This window comes from Enhydra lutris, unplaced genomic scaffold (genome assembly GCF_002288905.1).
Source record: "Enhydra lutris kenyoni isolate GAN:26980312 unplaced genomic scaffold, ASM228890v2 scaffoldscaffold9, whole genome shotgun sequence".
NCBI lineage: Eukaryota > Metazoa > Chordata > Mammalia > Carnivora > Mustelidae > Enhydra > Enhydra lutris.
Window position 1 is genome coordinate 22254961 of NW_019154093.1, and position 22543 is coordinate 22277503.

The window sequence follows — 22543 nt, forward strand, 5'->3', positions numbered from 1 at the left end:
TGTGATCTCTGTCTGTCAAATAAATAAATAAAACCTTAAAAAAATTTTTTTTAAATTTATTTTTATTTTTTATTTTATTTTTTAAAAGATTTTATCTATTTGACAGACAGAGATCACAAGTAGGCAGAGAGGCAGGCAGAGAGAGAGGAAAGCAGGCTCTGCACTGAGCGGAGAGCCCGATGGAGGGCTCGATCCCAGGACCCTGAGATCATGACCTGAGCCAAAGGCAGAGGCTTAACCCACTGAGGCATCCAGGTGCTCCTCCCATATCTTTAAATACTGTCTCTATGCCAGTTAATTCCAAGTGTTTATCCTTAAGTCTCATAGGTTTAAACTCTATAGAATTTAGAATACTTCAGCTGATCTTTTGGATAATCCTGAAGGTGGAACTACTACTAGATCTGTGTAAATTTGGGCTGTGAGGACTGGACCTTTATACTTCCCAACTCAGTTTTGGATATGGGTCTGCATGGGAAATGGTGTGACCTTGGATAGGGCAATTCTTTTCAGCTAATATCCCATAGATGAGGGCTGTTGGCTGGTGGCACTCCCTGCAGCCCTATCTAGTATTAAGTCCTTTGTTCCTATAAAGCATCTAGGTTTTCTGTTACAACAGCTGCTGTACTGCCATTTCCCCCATCTCCAAAATGACTTGGCCATATACGTCCTGTTCAGTGACTTAGGAAGAGTCATTTTTCATTTTTCTCTCCTTGGTTCTGTTGAAACATTTTCTGCCTTCCAAAATACCTATCTCGAACATTCTTTTTCCTCTTAGCTCCTATCAATGACACCTTTCTCTTTTCTCTCGTGACCTCACAGTGCCCTCCATTTTTTTTTTTTTTAAAGATTTTATTTATTTATTTCACAGACAGAGTTCACAAATAGGCAGAGAGGCAGGCAGAGGGGTGGGGGGAGGCAGGCTCCCTGCTGAGCAGAGAGCCCGATGCGGGGCTCGATCCCAGAACCCTGAGATCATGACCCAAGCCAGAGGCAGAGGCTTTAACCCACTGAGCCACCCAGGCGCCCCGGTGCCCTCCATTTTTGCCCCTTGCCAAGCTCTGCCACATAGCAAACAGCCCTCTTAACAGATCCAGCCACACCTTCTGTCACCCTTGAAAGGCTTCTCCTTGTACTTAGGATGAAATGTCAGTTCTTTGCCCTGGTCTGCAAGATCTGACTTTTGCTTCTGTCTCTAACCTCTCAGCTGCTGGTATCCCCTTCCTCAGCTGTGTTTTAGCCTCATTGGTTTCCTCTCATTTCACAGAAAAAGCCTACTTGTTTCCCATATCAGGACTTTAGCTCTTCCTTCCATCTAGAAAGACAGTGACCTTTATCTTTTACGTCCTTTAGGTCTTAGCTTAAAGCATCACTTCCTTGAACTCCACAGAGAGACAGAAGATTTTTGTCATCCTTTTTTCTTTCCTTACCCTGTATTATGTTCTTGTTTCCTTTAGAACACTTGCAATTTTTTAAGTTTTTATTTAAATTCCGTTTGTTAACATACAGTGTCATATTAGTTTCAGGTGTACAGTTTAGTGATTAAACACTTCTTACATCGCCCAATGCTCATCACAAGTGCCCTCCTTAATCCCCAGCCCGTATTTATAATCTTTCCCCACCTTTCCCCTGGTAGCCATCATTTTGTTTTCTATAGTTAAGAGTCTGTTTCTTTTTTTTCTTTTCTTTTTCCTTTTGTTTCTTTTGAGAGAGAGAAAGAGAATCCCAAGTATGCTCCCCACCCAGGGCGAGCCTGCCATGGGAATTGATCTCATGCCTGAGATCACGACCTGACAACCTGAGCCAAAATCAAGAGCTGGACACTCTGCTGAGCCACCCATCTGTCTCAAAAATCTTTTTCTTGGTTTGCCTCTCCTTTTCCCCCTTTGCTCTTTTGTTTTGTTTCTTAAATTCCACATATAAGTGAAATCTTTTGGTATTTGTCTTCATATTTGTATTCGTATTCATATTGCTTAGCATAGTACTTTGGAGCTCAACTATGTTGTTGCAGATAGTAAGATTTCATTCTTTTTTTATGGCTAAGTAATATTCCTGTGTGTGTGTGTGTGTGTGTGTGTGTGTGTACACACGTACATATATGTATACGTACATACGTACCTCCTCTTCTTTTCCCATTTATCAGTCGATAGATACTTGGGCTGTTTCCATAATTTGGCTGTTGTTGATAATGCTGCTATAAACATCAGGGGGCATGTATCCTGTTGAATTAGTATTTTTGTATTCTTTGGGTAAATACTTAGCAGTGTGGCTGCTGAATCATAGGGTATTTCTATTTTTAACTCACTGCATTTTTTTCCGCACTATATTTTTGATGTTAGTAGTTTTCTGCTTGTCCAATGTTCTCCCTCTAAGTTGTAAATAAACTCCATGTTGGGAGAAGCCATGTTTGTCTTTCTTAGCATTCACCATTCTTAGCATTTAGCATAGCTAGCACTTCACATATAGCAAACACTCGGGATTTGTTGGATAAATGTCTAAATGAATGTACTGAATTCTTCCTCAAAGTCTGAAGTATAGGGACTTCCTTCCTCCTGTCTTGGTGGTGTAACCCAACTTAAACTTAGAAGCTAAGAATCAGCTTATGCACCTTTTTTTCCCCTCTCAGTTCTCCCCCAGTCTGTTCAGCCACCATGTTCTGTCAGCCTTAAACTTTTATCTTGCATTATGAAAACCTTTCTTTTTAAAGATTTTATTTATTTATTTGACAGACAGAGATCACAGGTAGGCAGAGAAGAAGGCAGAGAGAGAGGAGGAAGCAGGCTTCCTGCTGAGCAGAGAGCCTGATTTGGGGCTCGATCCCAGGACCCTGGGATCATAACCGGAGCTGAAGGCAGAGGCTTTAACCCAGTGAGCCACCCAGGTGCCCCGCATTATGAAAACCTTTAATAATATCTTGCCCAGTCTCACTCCCACCAAATACCATTCTTATTATTTTATAGTCACATGATTGGTCTTTCTTTCTTTCTTTTTTTTTTTTTTTAAAGATTTTATTTATTTATTTGACAGAGAGAAATCACAAGTAGGCAGAGAGGCAGGCAGAGAGAGAGGAGGAAGCAGGCTCCCTGCTGAGCAGAAAGCCCGATGTGGGGCTTGCACCCAGGACCTGGGATCATGACCTGAGCCGAAGGCAGCGGCTTAACCCACTGAGCCACCCAGGCGCCCTCTTTTTTTTTAATTTTAAGATTTTATTATTAGAGAGAGAGAGAATGAGCAGGGGAGGGGCAGAGAAAGAGGGAGAAGCAGATTCCCCTGCTGAGCAGGAAGCCTGGTGGGACTTGATCCCAAGACCTGGGATCATGACTTGGGATCATGACCTGAACAAAAAGCAAATACTTAACTGACTGAGCCACTCAGGCGCCCCAGTCTTTCTAAAAATAGAATTGTGACCATTTTTTTTTTCTGCTTCAAAATTGAGTTGTCCCATAGGCTAAAAGTTTGAGTTTCCTAGCTTTGTGTACAGGCCCCATCTGCCTTTTCCCTTCCTTTCCACTTTCCTTTGTAGCTTTTATACCACTGTGTTCCAATAGTGTTGATCTACTCAGGGTCTTCAAATAACCTGCTGGTCTGTGCCTGCTTGTGTTTGATACCTTCTTCCGCCCTTCATAATCTCTCCCCACTCCCTTAAACTTATATTTAGTCTTCAGAACTTTTTCCAAAGTTAATATCATCTGTACTAGTTCAATAGCTGGTGCAAATCACTACTGCATGTAATACACTATTACAGAATTCCTTGTGGTCACAGGGGTTTAATTACCTTTTGTGCCCATTACTTAACACAGGATCTCACACATAGAAGATGCTTAGTAAATCTTTTTTTTTTTTTTTTTTTTAAAGATTTTATTTATTTATTTGACAGAGATCACAAGTAGGCAGAGAGGGAGGCAGAGAGAGAGAAGCAGACTCCCCGCCGAGCAGAAAGCCCGACACGGGGCTCGATCCCAGGACTCTGGGATCACGACCTGAGCTGAAGGCAGAGGCCCAACCCACTGAGCCACCCAGGCGCCCCTAGTAAATCTTTTCTAAGTAAAATCTGGTATAACCCATTTATTTTATAGATGAGAAAAATGAGGCCCACAGAGGTAAGTGACTTATCAGAGGTTGTTGATTAATTTGGTTAGAAGTAATCATTAATAGTGTTATTTGTATATTATATATCCTGTACTTGTTTACCTATTTTCTTTCTTTCATTTTTTGTTTTGTTTTTTTGTGAACCAGGTTACTATGGACAAAACTATGGGCTCTGGAGTTGAGCTAGTTTTGTTTCCTGATTCTGCCACATATTTTGACTTTGAGCAAGTGACTTAGCCTTTTTAAGTTCCAGTTTCCTCAGTTATGTTAGTAATAATAATAGCATTATAGTATTATTATGGTATTATAAAGAACAAATGAAGTAGTCTGAGCAAAGGGGTTAGAAGAATGCTTGGCACAAAGTAAGCAGTAAATATAGTCACTGTTTCTATTCGCATCCATCATTGTTCACTGGCCACAATGCCTCCTGGAAAAGGCATGAGATTTAGTTGTTATTACAAGCTGGTTTTGGTTCTCTTATAGGCAAGCTGACTGATAGAACAGCAAGCATTTTCCAAGGCAACCAAATGAAACTGAAGCTGGTCAATATTCAAAAAGCTAAAATCTCAGCAGCTGCATTCACCAAAGCCTTCTGCCATCACAGAGTCATTGAGCTAGATGCCACTGCCGTTCACACTGATCTCCCAATCCCAGACATCATAAGTGGACTCTGCAGCAATAGCTGGATCCAGCAAAACCTTCGGTGTCTCCTGTTGGACTCGGCAAGCGTCCCTCGAGATTCAAGACTGCTATTCTTTGGTCAGCTCACTGGTCTTCGCATTTTAAGTGTTTTCAATGTTTGTTTTCATAGTGAAGACCTGGCTAATGTTGCTCAGTTACCAAAACTGGAAAGCTTGGATATCTCCAATACTCTGGTCACTAACATCTCTGCACTCCTTATGTGTAAGGATCGACTCAAATCTCTGACAATGCACTATCTGAAATGTCTGACTATGACTAAACCACAAATTCTTGCAGTTATTAGAGAACTTAAATGTCTGCTTCACCTTGATATTTCTGATCACAGGCAACTCAAATCAGATTTAGCTTTTCATTTGCTGCAGCAAAAGGATATTCTGCCCCATATTGTGTCACTGGATATTTCAGGGGGCAGTTGCGTCACCGATGGAGCTGTAGAACTGTTTATACGGCAGCGGCCTGCGATGCAGTTTGTGGGACTGTTGGCTACGGATGCTGGTTATTCTGACTTCTTTACTGCAAAGCAAGGCTTGAGGGTTTGTTTTCATCTAAGTTTGTTTCCTTTGTTCAGAACTTTATTAGGCTTTTGTTTTATATAAGAATGTACATGAGGTATTAGGGTTACAGAGACAGATAAAAAATCCTTAAGGAGCTTAACAATAATTACTGTGTAGCTACCATGTGGTAGGTTCTGGAAATTTGGCCTTAAACAAGATACGGTCCTGGCCTCCAGGTCTTCTAGTCTAGTTTGGTATGATAAGTATAGCCATTTATACATTCCTTCCTATGTACCAGATGTCACGTTGTGCACGTTGTTTTCCTCTTTAATCTTTCCATTTTACAGATGAGGATTTGGAAGCTCAGAGGTTAAACTAATCATATAACTACGTATTAAATGGTAGAGCTAGGACTTGTATCCAAGTCTTTGTGACTCTAAAACTTGTGTTGTTTACCTCTAGTAACAGCTAAATATAATTAGTAAGGTAGGTGATCAACATTTTTGGTAAAGGTATGAGAGAAAACAATTTTGAAAAGGTTCTTTAAAAAAGTTTTGACAGGGCTTCTAGGTAGCTCAGTTGGTTAGGTGTCTAACTCTTGATTTTGGCTGATGTCATGATCTCAGGGTTGTGGGATGGAGCCCTGTGTCAGGCTCTGTGCTCAGAGGGGAGTCTGCTTGAGATTCTCCCTCCCCCCTCTGCCTCTCCTCCCACTGGCACACTCACGTTTGTGCTTATTGTATCTCTCTCAGATAAACAAATCCTTAAAAAAAAAAGTATTGAACATTGCCAGAATAAGTTTATAACCAATCATGGTGCTATTTATTTTTATTTTTTAAAATGTGAAACGCTTTATAAATTTGCATATTATCCTTTAAGGGGCCATGCCGATATTCCCTGTATTGTTCCAGTTTTAGTATATGTACTGCTGAAGCAAGCACTCATGGTGCTGTTTTTAGAACAGCATATACTTAAATATTTATGTTTCAGAATATTTCTTTTTTCTTTCTTTTTTTTTTTAAAGATTTATTTATTTATTTATTTGACAGACAGAGATCACAAGTAGGCAGAGAGGCAGGCAGAGAGAGAGGGGGAAGCAGGCTCCCCGCCAAGCAGAGAGCCTGATGTGGGGCTCAATCCCAGGACGCTGGGATCGTGACCTGAGCCGAAGGCAGAGGCTTTAACCCACTGAGCCACCCAGGCGCCCCGAATATTTCTTTTTTCAAACAATGGTTCTCTCTCTTGGTTGTACATTGTAATCACTTTGGACGTATTGAAATGTATTGATGCCTGTGTCTGATCTCCTGGAGATTCTAATTTAATTGGTCTGGGACTTGGCATGGGCATCAAGATTTTGAAAGTTCCCAGGTAATTCTAATATGCAGCAAAGGTTCAGAACCACTGGTTTAAAATGCTTTGTAATTACACCATATGTAATTCCTTCTAGGGTGAGAGAGTAAAATGATTTTCCAATCATTAATTTACATTTATTTATTTGTTTGTTTATTTGTTTATTTGCTTACTTACTTACTGTGACCAGCATGGGGCCCAAACTCACAGCCCAAAGATCAAGAATCATGTGCTCCATCGACTGAGCCATTGGGGTGCCCCAGTTGTTTTCACATTTTTATCCCACCCGCCATAAAAGGTCTCTCACATAAATTACTGAACAAGCCTACTGGTGCAGAAGCATAGTGACAGAGAAAAATCAGCCCTCAATAAAACATGTCTGTTCTTCAGGTAGTAGTGATGTTTACAGAGTGATAGGATATGAGCTGGTGACCTTCATGCAGCATAAATATGTGTGCCATCTCATGTGTAATCTCTTTAGACCCAGCCTTGTTCTTCTTCAGTGCCTCTTCTTGGCATTGGTACTGGATTTTATTACCAGTTCTCATCAGAATCCATTGGGGAATGGGACGCTTCTGCTTTTGTTTCTTGGCCAAGAATTGCTTGATCCTGAAAGTCTTGTGAGGAGACATAGCAAAGGGTAGTCAGCCGCACACACCACAATGGCGTAGAAAAGGAGAGAGCTGTTTTCACATTTTTATTCTTTTGATGAAAATAGCAATTGTATTTTGGAGTCCTTTTATATTTTTTAATTAATTAATTTATTTATTTTTAAAGATTTTTTATTTATTTAACACACAGAGAGAGAGAGATCACAAGTACACAGGGAGGCAGGCAGAGGGGAAGCAGGCCTCCCGCTGAGCAGAGAGCCTGATGCGGGGCTCGATCCCAGGACCCTGAGATCATGACCCGAGCCTAAGGCAGAGGCTTAACGCACTGAGCCACCCAGGCACCCCAAGAGTCCTTTTATATTTTTAAAAAATATTTTATTTATTTTAGAGAACACACGTGAGTGGGGGAAAGGGCAGAGGAAGAGAATATCCAAGCAGACTCCCACTGAGCGTGGAGCCCTACACAGGCCTCAATATCATGACCCGTGAGATCAGGATCTGAGCTGAAATGAAGAGTCTGACACTCAACCAACTGAATCACCCAGGAGCCCATGAAGTCCTTTTAATTTTCTTTTTCTTTCTTTCTTTCTTTCTTTTTTTTTTTTTAAAGAGTGGGGTTTGTTTTTTTTTTTTTAAAGATTTTATTTATTTATTTGACAGACAGAGATCACAAGTAGGCAGAGAGGCAGGCAGAGAGAGAGGAGGAAGCAGGCTCTCTGCCGAGCAGAGAGCCCGATTCGGGGCTCGATCCCAGAACCCTGAGATCATGACCTGAGCCGAAGGCAGAGGCTTAACCCACTAAGCCACCCAGGCGCCCCAGTCCTTTTAATTTTCTAGCATGTCTAATGAAGCTGGAAACCATCAGTTACATTATTAGGCTTGAATAGAGATAATAATGGGAACTTTCAGATTAAGCATGTAGAGCATTGTTTACCAGGAGTGTGTGTATGTAGGCCTGTTTAAGATTAATAGCATTTAGGGTCTCAGTGATAAAAAGACTGCAGCAGTTGGCGGAATAATTGTTTTTTAGCACATAAACTGTTGGTATATGCAATAATATGGGACAAATGCCGGAATATTCTATAGACGGATTATGCATGTAGTTAAGATACTGTTAGAGTGGGTACACCAAAAGAAAACGGGAAGCTGCGTTTCAGTAAACTTACCTGGTATACATGTAAGTTTAGTTTATTTTGAAAATTTAAAATTAGGTATCATACACAGTGTTAGATATTGTTGAGATGGCGAGGAGAGATGGCAATTCTCCCGCTACTAAGAAACTCCAAAGATCTTAAGCCAGCCTTATGGGGAGTGTAAGGTATGGCGAATTTAAAAGATATGTTTCAGGGGCGCTTGGGTGCCTCAGACAGTTAAGCATTTGCCTTCGACTCAAGTTATGGTCCCAGGGTCTCCACAACTGGCTTCCTGCTCAGTAGGAAGCCTGCTTCTCCCTCTTCCACTCCCCCTGCTTGTGTTCCCTCTTCTTGCTGCATCTGTTTTATATAAATAAATAAAATCTTAAAAAAAAGAAAGGTATGTTTCAGGAAACATTTTATTTAATGGAAATATGTTTGAGGTCAGATGCAAAGTATACTAAGTATCTTAGTGTTTGAGCTGATCAAAAATTTGCTTACAGGGACGTCTCGGTGGTTCAGTCAGTTCAGTGTCTGCCTTCAGCTCAGGTCATGATCCCAGGGTCCTGGGCTTGAGTTCCACCGGGCTCCATGCTCTCGGCGGGGCGTCTGCTTTTCTCTTCTGCCTGTCTCTGCCCGTGCTTGTGCTCTCTTCCTCTGGCAAATAAGTAAAATCTTTAAGAAAAATTTGCTTACATTTAACATGGATAAAATTAAATGTCAGCAAAGACCTTCAAAGACAACAGATACTTATTCACCTCAAATTAGAATGGGCAACATATACTTAATTCCTTTAACATTGGCAGAAGCAGGGGTGGGCACCTGGCTGGCTTAGTCAGTAGAGCATACAACTCTTGATCTCAGGGTCATGAGTTTAAACCCCACCTTGAATGTGGGAACCTACTTAAGAAAATAAAAATAAAAAATAAAATACGCACAAAGGATACCCTACATTAGTATTAAAAGCCATGCAAAATCTTCATTTGGTAGGAAATCCTTGTTGATCCATTGGTGGGGTGTGGCAAGAATCCCTTCTGAAGATTGTTGTGTAATGGCATCTGCAGGAAGCCAAGGAGAAGAAATGGGGAGGCAATAGCTGTCTGGTCTTCTACTTGGTCTTGCTGTGGCTTCTCCTTTGTTCCTTTTCAGGTCTTACATCTGGATGATCATAAAGCTTTTAAAAATTTTAGAATATATCCATTATTTAGATTCTTAACATGTAGGTCCTTGGACAGTTAATCAATGTATAGTGTTTAAAAATTGTTTTGAAATAATTTTTAACTTGTGGGTCATTAATTTTTAACATTTGCCACATTTGTTGTGTCATATCCTCTTTCTACATACAATTTTTTTCTGAACCATTCAAGAGTAGCTTACATATATCATGCCCCTCTAGCCCTTAATGCTTGATTTTGTATTTTCTGAGAGCAGTGATGTTCTCCTTAATAGTTACCATGCAGTTATCAGATTTCAGGAAGTTTAACATTGATGCAATACTGTTCATAATCTTACTGTACATATTTACAGTGTTGATTATCCCAATAATGCCCTCTGTAAAATATTTTTCCTCTTAGGCCAGGGTCAGTTTTGCATTCATTTGTCATGATACCTTGTAATTTAATCCAGAAGAATTCTTAGTCCTTCCTGTCCTTTGTCACATTGATATTTATGAGGAATACAGACTAGCTTTGTTTCGTTGACTTTTTTGAAGAATAGAATGTTCCTTATTTTGGGTTTGGTCTGATGTTTCCTTATAATCCAGTTCTTCGTCTTTGGCCACAATTCTGTGTGAAGGGTGTTGCGTCAGCCTCAAGAATATCAATTCTGGAGCGTACAGTGCCCCTCATTAGTCATTTTTCTTTTTATCATGTAGTGAAAAGTATTGAGCAGATATTAGATAAAATGTCTAGTGTAGATAAAATACTATCTACATAGTATTGTATTGTTTCTACACTATATATAGGTAATTTTTTTTTTTCTCTTGCAAGTAGTAAGTGATATATAAGGTAGTTGAAGACTATGCGAATATCCTGGTACTCATCAAATTTACTAATCTGGATTTAGCATCCACTGAAGATTTTTACCTGAACCAGTCTTTACTGGAATTGTTGCAAAGTAATGATTTTCCAACTCTGGCCCTCCTTTCTACATTTAGTAGTAGGCTTCCTACCATAAGGAAGAACCCTGCCTTCTCCTTCTATGTCTAACTTAACATCCCTATGAACTCATTGCCTCTCGTTGTTTTCAGGGGTTTACCATTCATTACTGTCCTTAATTACTTTGATGCTCAGTTTGTTACAGATTGGCCAATGAGAGCTCCTTCATACCAGCTCCTGTATTATCTTTTACATGTTCCCATTCTTATAATCATTGTTATTATTTTGAGTACTTCCTTACTTTCTAGCACATTGAGGTGTTCTAGGTCTGCTACACTTCCCTGTTTTAGCCCTTCTGACATTTCTACTAGGGGCTCTGGTTCCTTTTATTAAGAAGCTAGTATTTGAATACTGGGTATGCTCATTGTTGTTGGTACACTTTGTTTTTAAGTCCTTTCGGCAAACGGGGCTAAGAGATACATGAAATAAGCTTAAAAACAATACTTGTAGGGTGTCTCAATGGCTCAGTTGGTTAAGTGACTGCCTTTGGGGGCGCCTGGATGGCTCAGTGGGCTAAGCCTCTGCCTTTGGCTCAGGTCATGATCTTAGGGTCCTGGGATTGAACCCCATCAGGCTCTCTGCTCAGCAGGGAGCCTGCTTCCTCCCCTCCCCTTCCTGCCTCTCTACCTACTTGTGATCTCTCTCTCTCTCTCTCTGTGTCAAATAAATAAATAAATAAATAAATCCTTTAAAAAAAAAAAAAAAAAAAAAAGTGACTGCCCTTGGCCCAGGTCATGATCCTGAAGTCCTGGGATTTGGTTCTGCACTGGGCTCCCTGCTCAGTGTGGAATCTCCTTCTCAAATAAATAAATTTTTAAAATCTTTAAAAAAAAAAAAAAAAAAAAAAAACTTCCAAATGACCATCCTCATGCCATTTTCCTTGCCTTTCCCCATTGTTTTGTATCTCTTTTCCACAGTGAGAATTTGGTTCTTAGCACTACTGGCACACGTAGAAGAGTTTTCTGAATTGCTATGCTTATAGGAAACCACAAACCTGCTAAAAAGAGTTGATTTGTTTGCAGTTCTTTTTTTCTTTCCTAGACTGAGGGTATAATCAAGATACTAAGCAGATGTATTTAGGTTCTCTTATTTCCTCCTCTTAATACAATATGCAGTAGGCACTTCGCATTTGTTACCTAACAATGTGTCTTGAAAATCACCCCGTGTCATTTCATATTTCCATTCTTCAAACTTTTTTTTTTTTTTTTTAAGTAATGTCTTCCCCCAATGTGGGGCTCAAACTCAGGACCCAGAGACCAAGAGTGACATGCTGTACCGACTGACCTTCCAGGTGTCTCTGTATTTCCATCCATTTAAAAAAATTTTGGGGGGACGCCTGGGTGGCTCAGTTGGTTAAGCAGCTGCCTTCGGCTCAGGTCATGATCCCAGCGTCCTGGGATCGAGTCCCACATCGGGCTCCTTGCTCGTCAGGGAGCCTGCTTCTCCCTCTGCCTCTGCCTGCCACTCTGTCTGCCTGTGCTCGCTCTCTCTCCCTCTCTCTCTCTGACAAATAAATAAATAAATTCTTTAAAAAAAAAAAATTTTTTTTGGATGGCAAACTACACATAACATAACATTTAGCATTTTAAGTTTAAGATGGTAAATGTACAGTTTATGATATTAAATACCTTCATGAAGTTGTGCAGTCATCACCACCATCCATCTCCATAGATCTTTTCATCTTGTAAAACTGAAATTCTGTATACCCATTAAACACTAACTCCTTATTCCCCTTTTTCTCCATACCCTGGACAATGGCCATTCTACTTTTCTGTTTCTATGATTTTGACTAAGTACTTCTATAAGTGGGATCATACAGTATTTGCCTTTTAGTGATTGGCTTATTTCACTTAACCTGTGTCCTCAAGGTTCATCCCTATTGTAACATATTGCAACATTTCTTTCCTTTCTAAGGTTGAATAATATACATTATGTATATACCACATTTTCCTTGTGCATTTATTGTCAGTAGACACTTGGGTTGCTTACACGTTGCTTCCAGCTATTGTGAATAATGCTATGAACCAGGGTATTCAGATATCTTTTTGAGATCTAATTTCCAATTCTTTTGGTATATACGCAGAAGTGGAGTTGCTAGATCATATGGTAATTCCATCTTTAATTTGTTGAGGAACTGTCACGTTTCCCACAGCAGTTGTACAATTTTATATTCCCACAAATGATGCATAAACATTCCAATTTCTCTGCATCCTTGTCAACACTTGTTATTTTCTGTTTTTTTTTCTTTTTTTGTTTTTGAATAGTAATAATCCTAGTGGGGGTGAGGTGGTATCTCATTGAAGTTTTGATATGCATTTCCCTACTGATTAATGATTTTTAAGCATGTTTTCATGAGCTTGATGGATATTTCTTTGTCTTCTTTGGAGAAGAGTTAACTCAAGTCCTTTGCCCGTTTGTTTGTTTGTTTGTTTGTTTGTTTTAAAGATTTTATTTATTTACTTCACAGAGATCACTGTAGGCAAAGAGGCAGGCAGAGAGAGAGGGAGAAGCAGGCTCCCCACTGAGCAGAGAGCCCGATGTGGGGCTTGATCCCAGGGACCCAGGGATTACGACCCAAGCTGAAGGCAGAGGCTTTAACCCACTGAGCCACCCCTCCTTTGCCCATTTTTGAGTAGTGTTGCTTGTTTTTTGTTGTTGAGTGTAGGAGTTCTCTCTATATTGTGAGTATAGGTATCAATTTATTAACCCTTACCAGATATATGATTTGCTGATAATTTCTCCCTTTCTGTGGGTTGCTTTTTTACTCTGTTGATATATTTTGATGAACAAAATTTTAAAAAAATAATTAAGTCCAGGGTGCCTGGCTGGATCAGTTGGTAGAGCATCTGACTCTTGACCACAGCATTGTAAGTTCAAGCCTCACAGTGAGTATAGAGATTACTTAAAAATTTCATTTTAGGTCTGATATTTAGATTTTTTCCTTTTGTTGCTGGTTTTTGGTATTCTATCTAGTAAATCATTGCCAAATCCATTGTCATGAAGTTGTTTGTTTGTTTGTTTTTAAGATCTTATTTGTGAGAGACAGAGAGCACATGTGCGCATGCATGAGCATGGGGAGAAGCAGACTCCCCACTGAGCAGGGAGTCCACTTTAGGGCTCTATCCCAGGACCCCAGGATTATGACCCGAGCCAAAGGCAGACACTTAACCAACTGAGCCACCCAGGTGCCCCAAGGAATTGTCATGAAGATTTTGCCCTCTGTTTCCTTGTTAGAGTTGTATAGTATTAAAGTCTTATATTTAGGTCTTTGATCCATTTGGAGTTAATTTTTTTATATGGTATAAAGTAGGCGCCCACAATTTTATTCTTTTGCATGTGCATATTCAGTTTACTCAGCACAGTTTCTTGAAAAAACTGTCCTTTCCTCATTGAATGGTTGTTGCAACCTTGTCAAAAATCATTTGACTACATATATGACCATATATGCAAGGGCTTTCTATTTTGGAGTTTCCTGTTCTGTTTGATTGGTCTATATGTCTGTCTTTATGCCAGTACCACTGTTTTGATTACTGTAGCTGTGTAGTTAAGTTTTGAAATTAGGAAGGTGACATCTCCATTTTTGTTCTTTTTCAAGATAGCTGTGTCTATGTGGGGTCCTTTGGAACTTCATATGAATTTAGGATGGATTTTTCTGTTTTGGTAAATAAAAGTCTTAGGAGTTTGGTAGGGATCATGTTGAATATGTAGATCACTTTGGGTAGTATTGTTATCTTGTCTTTTGATCTGTGAACATGTCTGTCCGTTTATGTCTTTTTTCATTTCTTTTAGCAGTGTTTTGTAGTAGTTTCATTGTGTAAGTCTTTCACCTCTGGGTTAATTCCTAAGTACTTTATTATATTGTTGTAAATGGAATTGTTTTCATAATTTCCTTTGCAGATTGTTACTTGTTATTGTATAGAAATGTAGCTGATTTTTAAAAAAGATTTATTCATTTAAGAGAGAGAGACTGGGGGGGAGGGGCAGAGGGACTGGGGAGAGAATGCACAAGCAGACTCAGCACTAAGTGTGGAACCCAGTGTGGGACTCCCATCTCATGATCCTGAGATCATGACCTGAGCTGAAACCAAGAGTTGGATGTTCAACCGACTGAACTTACCCAGGTGCCTCGAAACGTAGCTGATTTTTCTGTGTTGGCTTTGTTTCCTGCAACTCTTAGTTTATTTATAGCACTAATGGCTTTTTTGTGTGTTTTTAGGGATTTCTGCATATGAAATATTATCTGCAGAGATAATTTTACTTTTTCCTTTGCAATTTGGTTGTCTTTTATTTCATTTTCTTGCCTGATTTGCTCTAGCTAGAACTTCAGTACTATGTTCAGTGAAAGTTAGGAAAGTGGGTAGCCTTGTCTTGTTCTTGATCTTAGAATAAATACTTCCAGTCTTCCACCATTGAGTATGATTTTCATTGCAGGTTTTTTTTAAAGATTTTTTTTTTTTAAAGATTTTATTCATTTATTTGACAGAGAGAGATCACAAGTAGGCAGAGAGGCAGGCAGAGAGAGAGAGAGAGAAGCAGGCTCCCCACCGAGCAAGGAGCCCGATGCGGGACTCAATCCCAGGACCCTGGGATCATGACCTGAGCCGAAGGCAGTGGCTTAACCAACTGAGCCATCCAGGCGCCCCGCAGGTTTTTTTTAATACATGGCTTTTATTAATTAGTGATAAGGAGGGACTTATGTCATTTTGCTCTTTTATTTCTATATAAGGTCGTTTCCTTCTATTTCCAGTTTGTTGAGTGTTTTTGCCATGAAAGGGTGTTGTCAGATGCTTTTTCTGCATCAGTTGAAATGATCATGGTTTTTCCCTTAGTTCCCTTATGTTATCCATATGATATCCATATCACTATCCATATATTAAACCATCTTTGCATTCCAGGAATAAATCCTACTTGGCCATGGAATATAATCCAGTTAATATGCTGCTGAATTTAGTTTGCCTGTATTTTGTTGAGTCTTGAATCACTGTTCATAAAGTGTATTTATCTGTAGTTTTCTTGTAGTATCTTTATCTGGCTTTGGTGTCAGGTAATGCTGTACTTGTAGAATGAATTAGGAAGTGTTTTCTCTTCAGTTTTTGTTAAATTTTATGAAGGATTGGTATTCTTCCTTGGATGTTTGGCAGAACTTAATAGCAAAGCCATCAGTTCTGGCTTTTCTTTGTCAGATCTTGGATTACTGATCAATTGTCCTTACTAAGTTATAGGTCTCTTAAAATTTTCTGTTTCTAGATATTTGTCCATTTCATCTAGGTTATTCAATTTGTTGTGGCATAATTGTTCATAATACTCTTAAAATTTTTTATTTATTTCTCTAAAATTGGTAAGAATGTCCCCACATTAATTTCAGATTTTAGTATTTTGAGGCCTTTCTTTTTTTCTCAGTCCATCTGGTAGCTAATGGTTTGTCAATTTTATTCAAAGAACCAACTTTTGGTTTTACTAATTTTCTGTGTTATTTGTCTAATTCTTTATTTCATTGATCGCTGCTGTAATCATTATTTCCTTCATACTGCTAGTTTTGGGTTTAATTTGTTCTTTTTCTTGTTCCTTAAGTTGTGAAAAGATAAGTTGTTCACTTGAGATTTTTCTTGTCTTCTTTAAGCATTTTTTTTAAAGATTTTATTTATTTATTTGACAGAGATCACAAGAAGGCAGAGAGGCAGGCAGAGAGAGAGGAGGAAGCAGGCTCCCCACCGAGCAGAGAGCCGGATGTGGGGCGGGGCTCCATCCCAGGACCCCAGGATCATGACCTGAGCCGAAGGCAGAGGCTTTAACCCACTGAGCTACCCAGGCACCCCTGTTTCTCCCTTTAATTGTCAGTTATGTGTAATATGTTCTGATGGTCTATCATTAGGTGCATAAATGTTTATGCTTTTTATCTTCTTGCTGTACTTAACCTTTTATTAATATATAATGTCTGGCTTTGTCTGTTGTAATCTCTTTTAATTTAAAGTTTACTTTGTCTAATAGTATAATCACTCCTGCTCTCTTCTGGTTATATTTGCATGGAATATTTTTTTCATCCTTCCATTTTCCATCTAGCTGTGTCTTTGGATCTGAAGTGAGTCTTTTATAGACAGTGTATAGTTGGATCACGTGTTTTTTATTCATTCTTCCAATCTTTGTCTTTTGATTATAGCATTTCCTTCATCTACATTTAAAGTAATTAGTGGTAAGGAGGGACTTATGTCATTTTGCTCTTTTATTTCTATATGTTCTATATTTCTCTTGGTCCTCATTTCCTGTATTACTGTGTTTTTTTTTTTTTTAAAGATTTTACTTATTTATTTGACAGAGATCACAAGTAGGCAGAGAGGGAGGCAGAGAGAGGGGGGAAGCAGGCTCCCCGCTGAGCAGAGAGTCTGATGCGGGGCTCAATCCCAGGACCCCGGAATCATGATCTGAGCCAAAAGTAGAGGCTTTAACCCACTGAGCCACCCAGGCACCCCTGTTTTTTTTGTTGTTGTTGTTCAGCTGATTTTTTTTTAAATTTTCTGAGAATGAGGTTTTATTTTTGTTTTTGTTTTTTAAGATTTTATTTATTTGAGAGGCATCTGGGTGGCTCAGTGTGTTAAAGCCTCTGCCTTCGGCTCAGGTCGTGATCCCATGGTCCTGGGATCGAGCCCCGCATCGGGCTCTCTTGCTCAGCAGGGGACCCTGCTTCCTTCTCTCTCTCTGCCTGCTTCTCTGCCTGCTTGTGATCTCTGTCTCTCAAATAAATAAATAAAATCTTTTTTTTTGTTTTTTTAAAGATTTTATTTATTTATTTGACAGAGAGATCACAAGCAGGCAGAGAGGCAGGCAGAGAGAGAGGAGGAAGCAGGCTCCCCTAGAGAGCAGAGAGCCTGATGTGGGGCTTGATCCCAGGACTCTGAGATCATGACCTGAGCCGAAGGCAGCGGCTTAACCCACTGAGCCACCCAGGCGCCCCAATAAATAAAATCTTAAAAAAAAAATTGTATTTATTTGAGAGAGAGAGAGTGCAACAGACAGAGCACAGCAAGGGGAGGGATAGAGGGTGATAGAGAAGCAGGGAGCCCAACATGGGACTCCATCCCAGGACTCTGAGAGTGTGATCTGAGCCAAAGGCAGATGCTTAACTGACTGAGCCACCCAGGTACTCCAGCTGATTTTTTTATAGCAAAATGTTTAAACTCCTTTCTCCTTTCTCATTTCCTCTATAACTATTTTTTATGGTTATCATGGAGATTACATTTAATATCCTAAAGTTAAAATACTCTAATTTGAATTTATACCAGCTTCACTTCAGTAACATAAAAAACTACTAATTTCCATCTTCATCCCCAGCCCTTTTAATCAATGATGTCCCCAAATTACATCATTATACATTTTCTGCCCCAAAGTGTAAAATGATAATTCTTTTTAATCCCTTTGCCTATTAAATTATGTCGAAAACAGGGGCACCTGGGTGCCTCAGTTGGTTAAGCATCTGCCTTCGGCTCAGGTCATGATCTCAGGGTCTTGGGATTGAACCTTGTGTTGGGCTCCCAGCTCAGTGGGAGAGTCTGCTTCTCCCCCTTCCTCTGCCCCTCCCTCATGTTCTCTCGCTCTCTCAAATAAATAAAATTTGTAAATTATGTAGAGAACAAAATTTGAAGTTACAAATGTAAATTATAATAATAGCTTTTAGAGTAATTATTTTTTAGAAAATGTACTAGTTTCTTTATTTTATTTTTTAAAAGATTTTATTTATTTGACAGAGATCACAAGCAGGCAGAGAGGCAGGCAGAGAGAGGGGGGGATGTAGGCTCCCTGCCGAGCAGAGAGCCCGATATGGGGCTTGATCTCAGGAGCCTGAGATCATGACCTGAGCCAAAGGCAGAGGCTTAACTCACTGAGTCACCCAGGTGCCCCGAAAATGTATTAGTTTCTTAAATCCTGTATAAAACAAAATGTAGAGTTACCGGCCAGTTTTTGTTTTTTTGTTTCTTTAAGTAATTTGTATGCTCAGCATGGGGCTTGAATCCATGACTCTGAGATCAAGAGTCGCATACCCTATCCACTGAGCCAGCCAGGGACTCCTACTAATCAGTTTTAATATATCACTAGCCTTTTAAGTTGCCCTTGTATTTACCTTTTTTGAGATCTTTATTACTTCGTATGGTTCCTTCTTACTCTCTAGTGTTACTTTATTTTGCCCTGCAGGATTTCTTTGAGCATTTTTTTTTTTTTTAAAGATTTTATTTATTTATTTGACAGAGAGAGATCACAAGTAGATGGAGAGGCAGGCAGAGAGAGAGAGAGAGGAGGAAGCAGGCTTCTTGCTGAGCAGAGAGCCCGATGTGGGACTCGATCCCAGGACCCCGAGATCATGACCTGAGCCGAAGGCAGCGGCTTAACCCACTGAGCCACCCAGGCGCCCATCTTTGAGCATTTTTTTAAAAAGATTTTTTATTTACTTGTCAGGGAGAAAGAGAAAGAGCACAAGCGGGGGGAGAGGCAGGCAGAGGGAGAATCAGGCTCCCTGCTGAGCAAGGAGCCCAATGCAGGGCTCTCTCCCAGGACCCCCAGATCACAACCCGAGCTTAAGGCAGGTGCTCAACTGCCTGAGTCACCCAGGTGTCCCATCCTTTGAGCATTTCTTACAGGGCAGGTCTAGTGGTAGTCACCTTCTCTGGCTTTTGTTTATCTGGGAATGTCCTGATTTCTCCCTCACATTTGGAGGACGGTTTTGCTGGATATAGGATTCTTTGTTGACAGGGTTTTTCTGTGTTTTTTTTTTTTTTTTTTCTTTTAACAATTTGAACATACTGGCCCATGTCTTCTGGCCTTTAAAATTTCTGATGAGAAATCTGCAGATAATTGTATTGAGCATCCTTGTTTGTGATTCACTTTTCTCTTGCTGCTTCCAAGATTTTCTCTGTCTTTAGCCTTCAAAAATTTGATTATAATTTGTCTTGGTGTGAGTCTTCTTGAGTTCACTGATGTTCATATTCATGTCTTTTATCAAATTTGGGAAGTTTTCAGCCATGTTTTCTTCAAATCCTCTTTCTCTCTCTTCTGGGACTCCCGTAATGTGTAATTTGGTCTGCTTTTTTGGTATTTCATAGGTTCCTGAAGTTCCATTCACTTTTTTTAAGGTCTTTTTCCTTTTCTGACTCAGTAATTTCCATGGTCCTTTCTTCATGTTGGTTGATTGTTCTGCCTGTTCAAATCTGCCTTTGAATTCCTCTAGTGAATTTTGCATTTCAGTTATTGCACTTTTCAGCTCCATAATTTTTTTCTTCTCTATGTTTTCTAGCTCTGTTGTTTTTTCTCTTTTGTTCATACATCATTTCCTTGATTTTTATCTATATCTTCTTTAGTTCTTTGAACATTTTCAGGAAGTCTTTCCTAATAGATCTGTGATTGTTTTGTTTTTGTTTTTGTTTTAAACAGGACAGTTGCTGTTGATTTCTTTTTCTTTTGAATGAGCCGTACCTTCCTATTTCTTTGCATGCCTTGGATTTTTTTTTTCTTGTTGAAAACTGGACATTTGAAACTGATATATGGTAGCTCTAGAAATCAGATTGTTTGCTTTCCTTAGGGTTTGCTGTTTTGTTACTATATTTGTTTTGGCTTTTTAAAAAAAATCTGTGCCAAGTAGTAGTCTGAGATAAAAATTATAAGGTCTTTTTAGGTATTTTCTGAGCCTTTTCTTGGGTATATGCAGTCATTTTGGAATTTCCTCTGTATATGCATTTGGGTTTTTTTTTTTTAATTTTTTATTTTTTTAAGGTTTTACTTATTTGAGAAAGAGAGAACACAAAGAGAGAGCATGAGCTGGGGAAGGGATGGGAGAGAGAGAGAAGCAGACTCCCTGCTGAACAGAATGCCCAGTGCAGGGCCCGATCCCAGGACCCTGAGATCGTGACCTGAGCCCAAAGCAGATGCCCAACCAACTGAGCCACCCAGGCTCCTCCCCACCCCCCCTTTTTTTTCTTTTTAAAGATTTTATTAGAGGAAGAGGGACAAGTAGACTCCCCACTGAATGAAGAGCCTGATGTAGGGCTCCATCCCAGGACCCTGAGATCCTGACTTGAGCTGAAGTCAGGCACTTAACTGGTTAAGCCACCCAGGCGCCCCCTAGCTAACAATTTTAAATATAGTTTGTTTTCCCCTCAGGAACTTCAGGTGTATGCCTCATGGATCTTTGTCGTTTTTTCATATCAACATTCAATCTTAGATCCTTTGTACTTCTTTCTTGTTTTCTTGCATTTCTTCCCCTTAGTAAATTTTTATTCAAATCCGCCCTTCCTTGGGTACCTTTTAACTTAGTTTTTATATATTTTTGTCTTTTTCTTTCCTTTTTAATCAATTGATTTTCCATCTTTTTGTTGAGGGTATTTTTTTTTCACATCCCAAAATGCTTATTGAGAATATTCAATTCAGTTTAAAGTGCCGTGTTAAAATTTTCTTCTGATTTGTTGTTGAGGTTTTTTGTTTTTGTTTTTGTTTTTAAAATAAGCTCTACACCCAGTTTGGAGCCCAACACAAGGCTTGAACTAATGACCCTGAGATTAAGACCTGAGCTGAGATCAAGAGTCAAACACTTAACTGAGCCATCCAGGTACCCCTGTTGGTTTATAGGAAGAATTTTTCTCAGCTGAAATGTGTAGATTTGCTACTTAAATATTTCTTATAATAGCCTTATATGGAATTGATTTGAATTTTTAGTTTTTTGTTACTTAATTGACATAGTTCCTAATTCACAAGCATTATCCATTACTGATGTTAATTAGCAGTGTGAGGTTTCTTCAGTGATTTTGTTACTGGTCATGGTAGAATGGGGAGTGTTTTTCTTTTCTGCAAAATTCTGAGTTTCCCACTTTATCGCCTTTTTTCCCTTCACTATCTAAGAATATTGAAAATTGGGTATTTTATTTGCATTCCTTGTTAATTTTATGTTTTGGATGGGGGGACACCATTATCCTCTAGACCCAAAGTCTATGTATAGATTTTTAAAAACTATCACCTAAGTGGTAGCAAGGAAGAATTATGTTAACATTTAATAATTAACAAATAATAAAATAATATTACTACAAAAATGTCAATTCCCTTTTTCATTTTAGTTATTTTATGTGGCCTTTCACCTTTCTCCTATCTTAATTTATCCTATATGAGTAGTACTTAGAAGATATGCGATCATTGTTCTTGATTGTTTAAAAATATATATGCTACCCATTGTTCAATTGAAGTCTTTTTTTTTTTTTTTTAAGATTTTATTTATTTATTTGACAGACAGAAATCACAAGTAGGCAGAGAGAGAGAAGGAAGCAGACTCCCTGCCGAGCAGAGAGCCCGATGCGGGGCTTGATCCCAGGACCCTGGGATCATGACCCGAGCCGAAGGCAGAGGCTTTAACCCACTGAGCCACCCAGGCGCCCCTCAATTGAAGTCTTAACCGTAATACAGTTTTAGGGAAATGGTTTTTGAATTTGGCTCCACCACATAATTGGTTCATTACATTTAGCTTCATACTTTATCTCTCTGGCCCCATTGTAAAATGAGGTTGAGGAAAACATTTACCTATTAGGCTTAGGATTCAAAAAACTTTGTAAAGCACCTGGACCATTAATTGAACACCTTTCACTGTTTGAAACACTTAAAGTCCCTAAAAGCCTGAACTGTGAAGCCTACTGGTAACATCTTTGTTTTTCAGGTTGCTGGAGGAGCCAATATGAGTCAGATCTCAGAAGCACTGAGCCGATACAGGAATAGGTCATGTTTTATGAAGGAAGCACTCTACAGGCTCTTCACAGAGACATTTTCAATGCAGGTAACCATGCCTGCTATTTTAAAGGTAACTACATCGCAGAAAGGTAGTTTTGTTACTACTTTTTACTTAGTTCAATTAAAGCTGTTCACCAAACACATGGAATACAGTAACTTAGATGCCTTATTAGATGCCTTAGTGAGCCAAGGTACCCTTAGGGAGAAAGGAGAACAGTGTTAGGCTTAATTAATGGCCAGAGCATCTCTCATTTTGAGCA

General features: G+C 39.3%; 1 protein-coding gene across 1 annotated transcript in view; it reads left to right on the forward strand.

Moving 5' to 3' along the window:
- Positions 1–22543, forward strand: part of LOC111143444 (zyg-11 family member A, cell cycle regulator) — a 76965-nt gene that overhangs the window by 23685 nt on the left and 30737 nt on the right. The window contains exons 3-4 of the mRNA XM_022497195.1: positions 4570–5321; positions 22213–22353. Coding sequence (XP_022352903.1) covers positions 4570–5321; positions 22213–22353 — 893 coding nt within the window. The remainder of the gene's footprint in view (positions 1–4569; positions 5322–22212; positions 22354–22543) is intronic.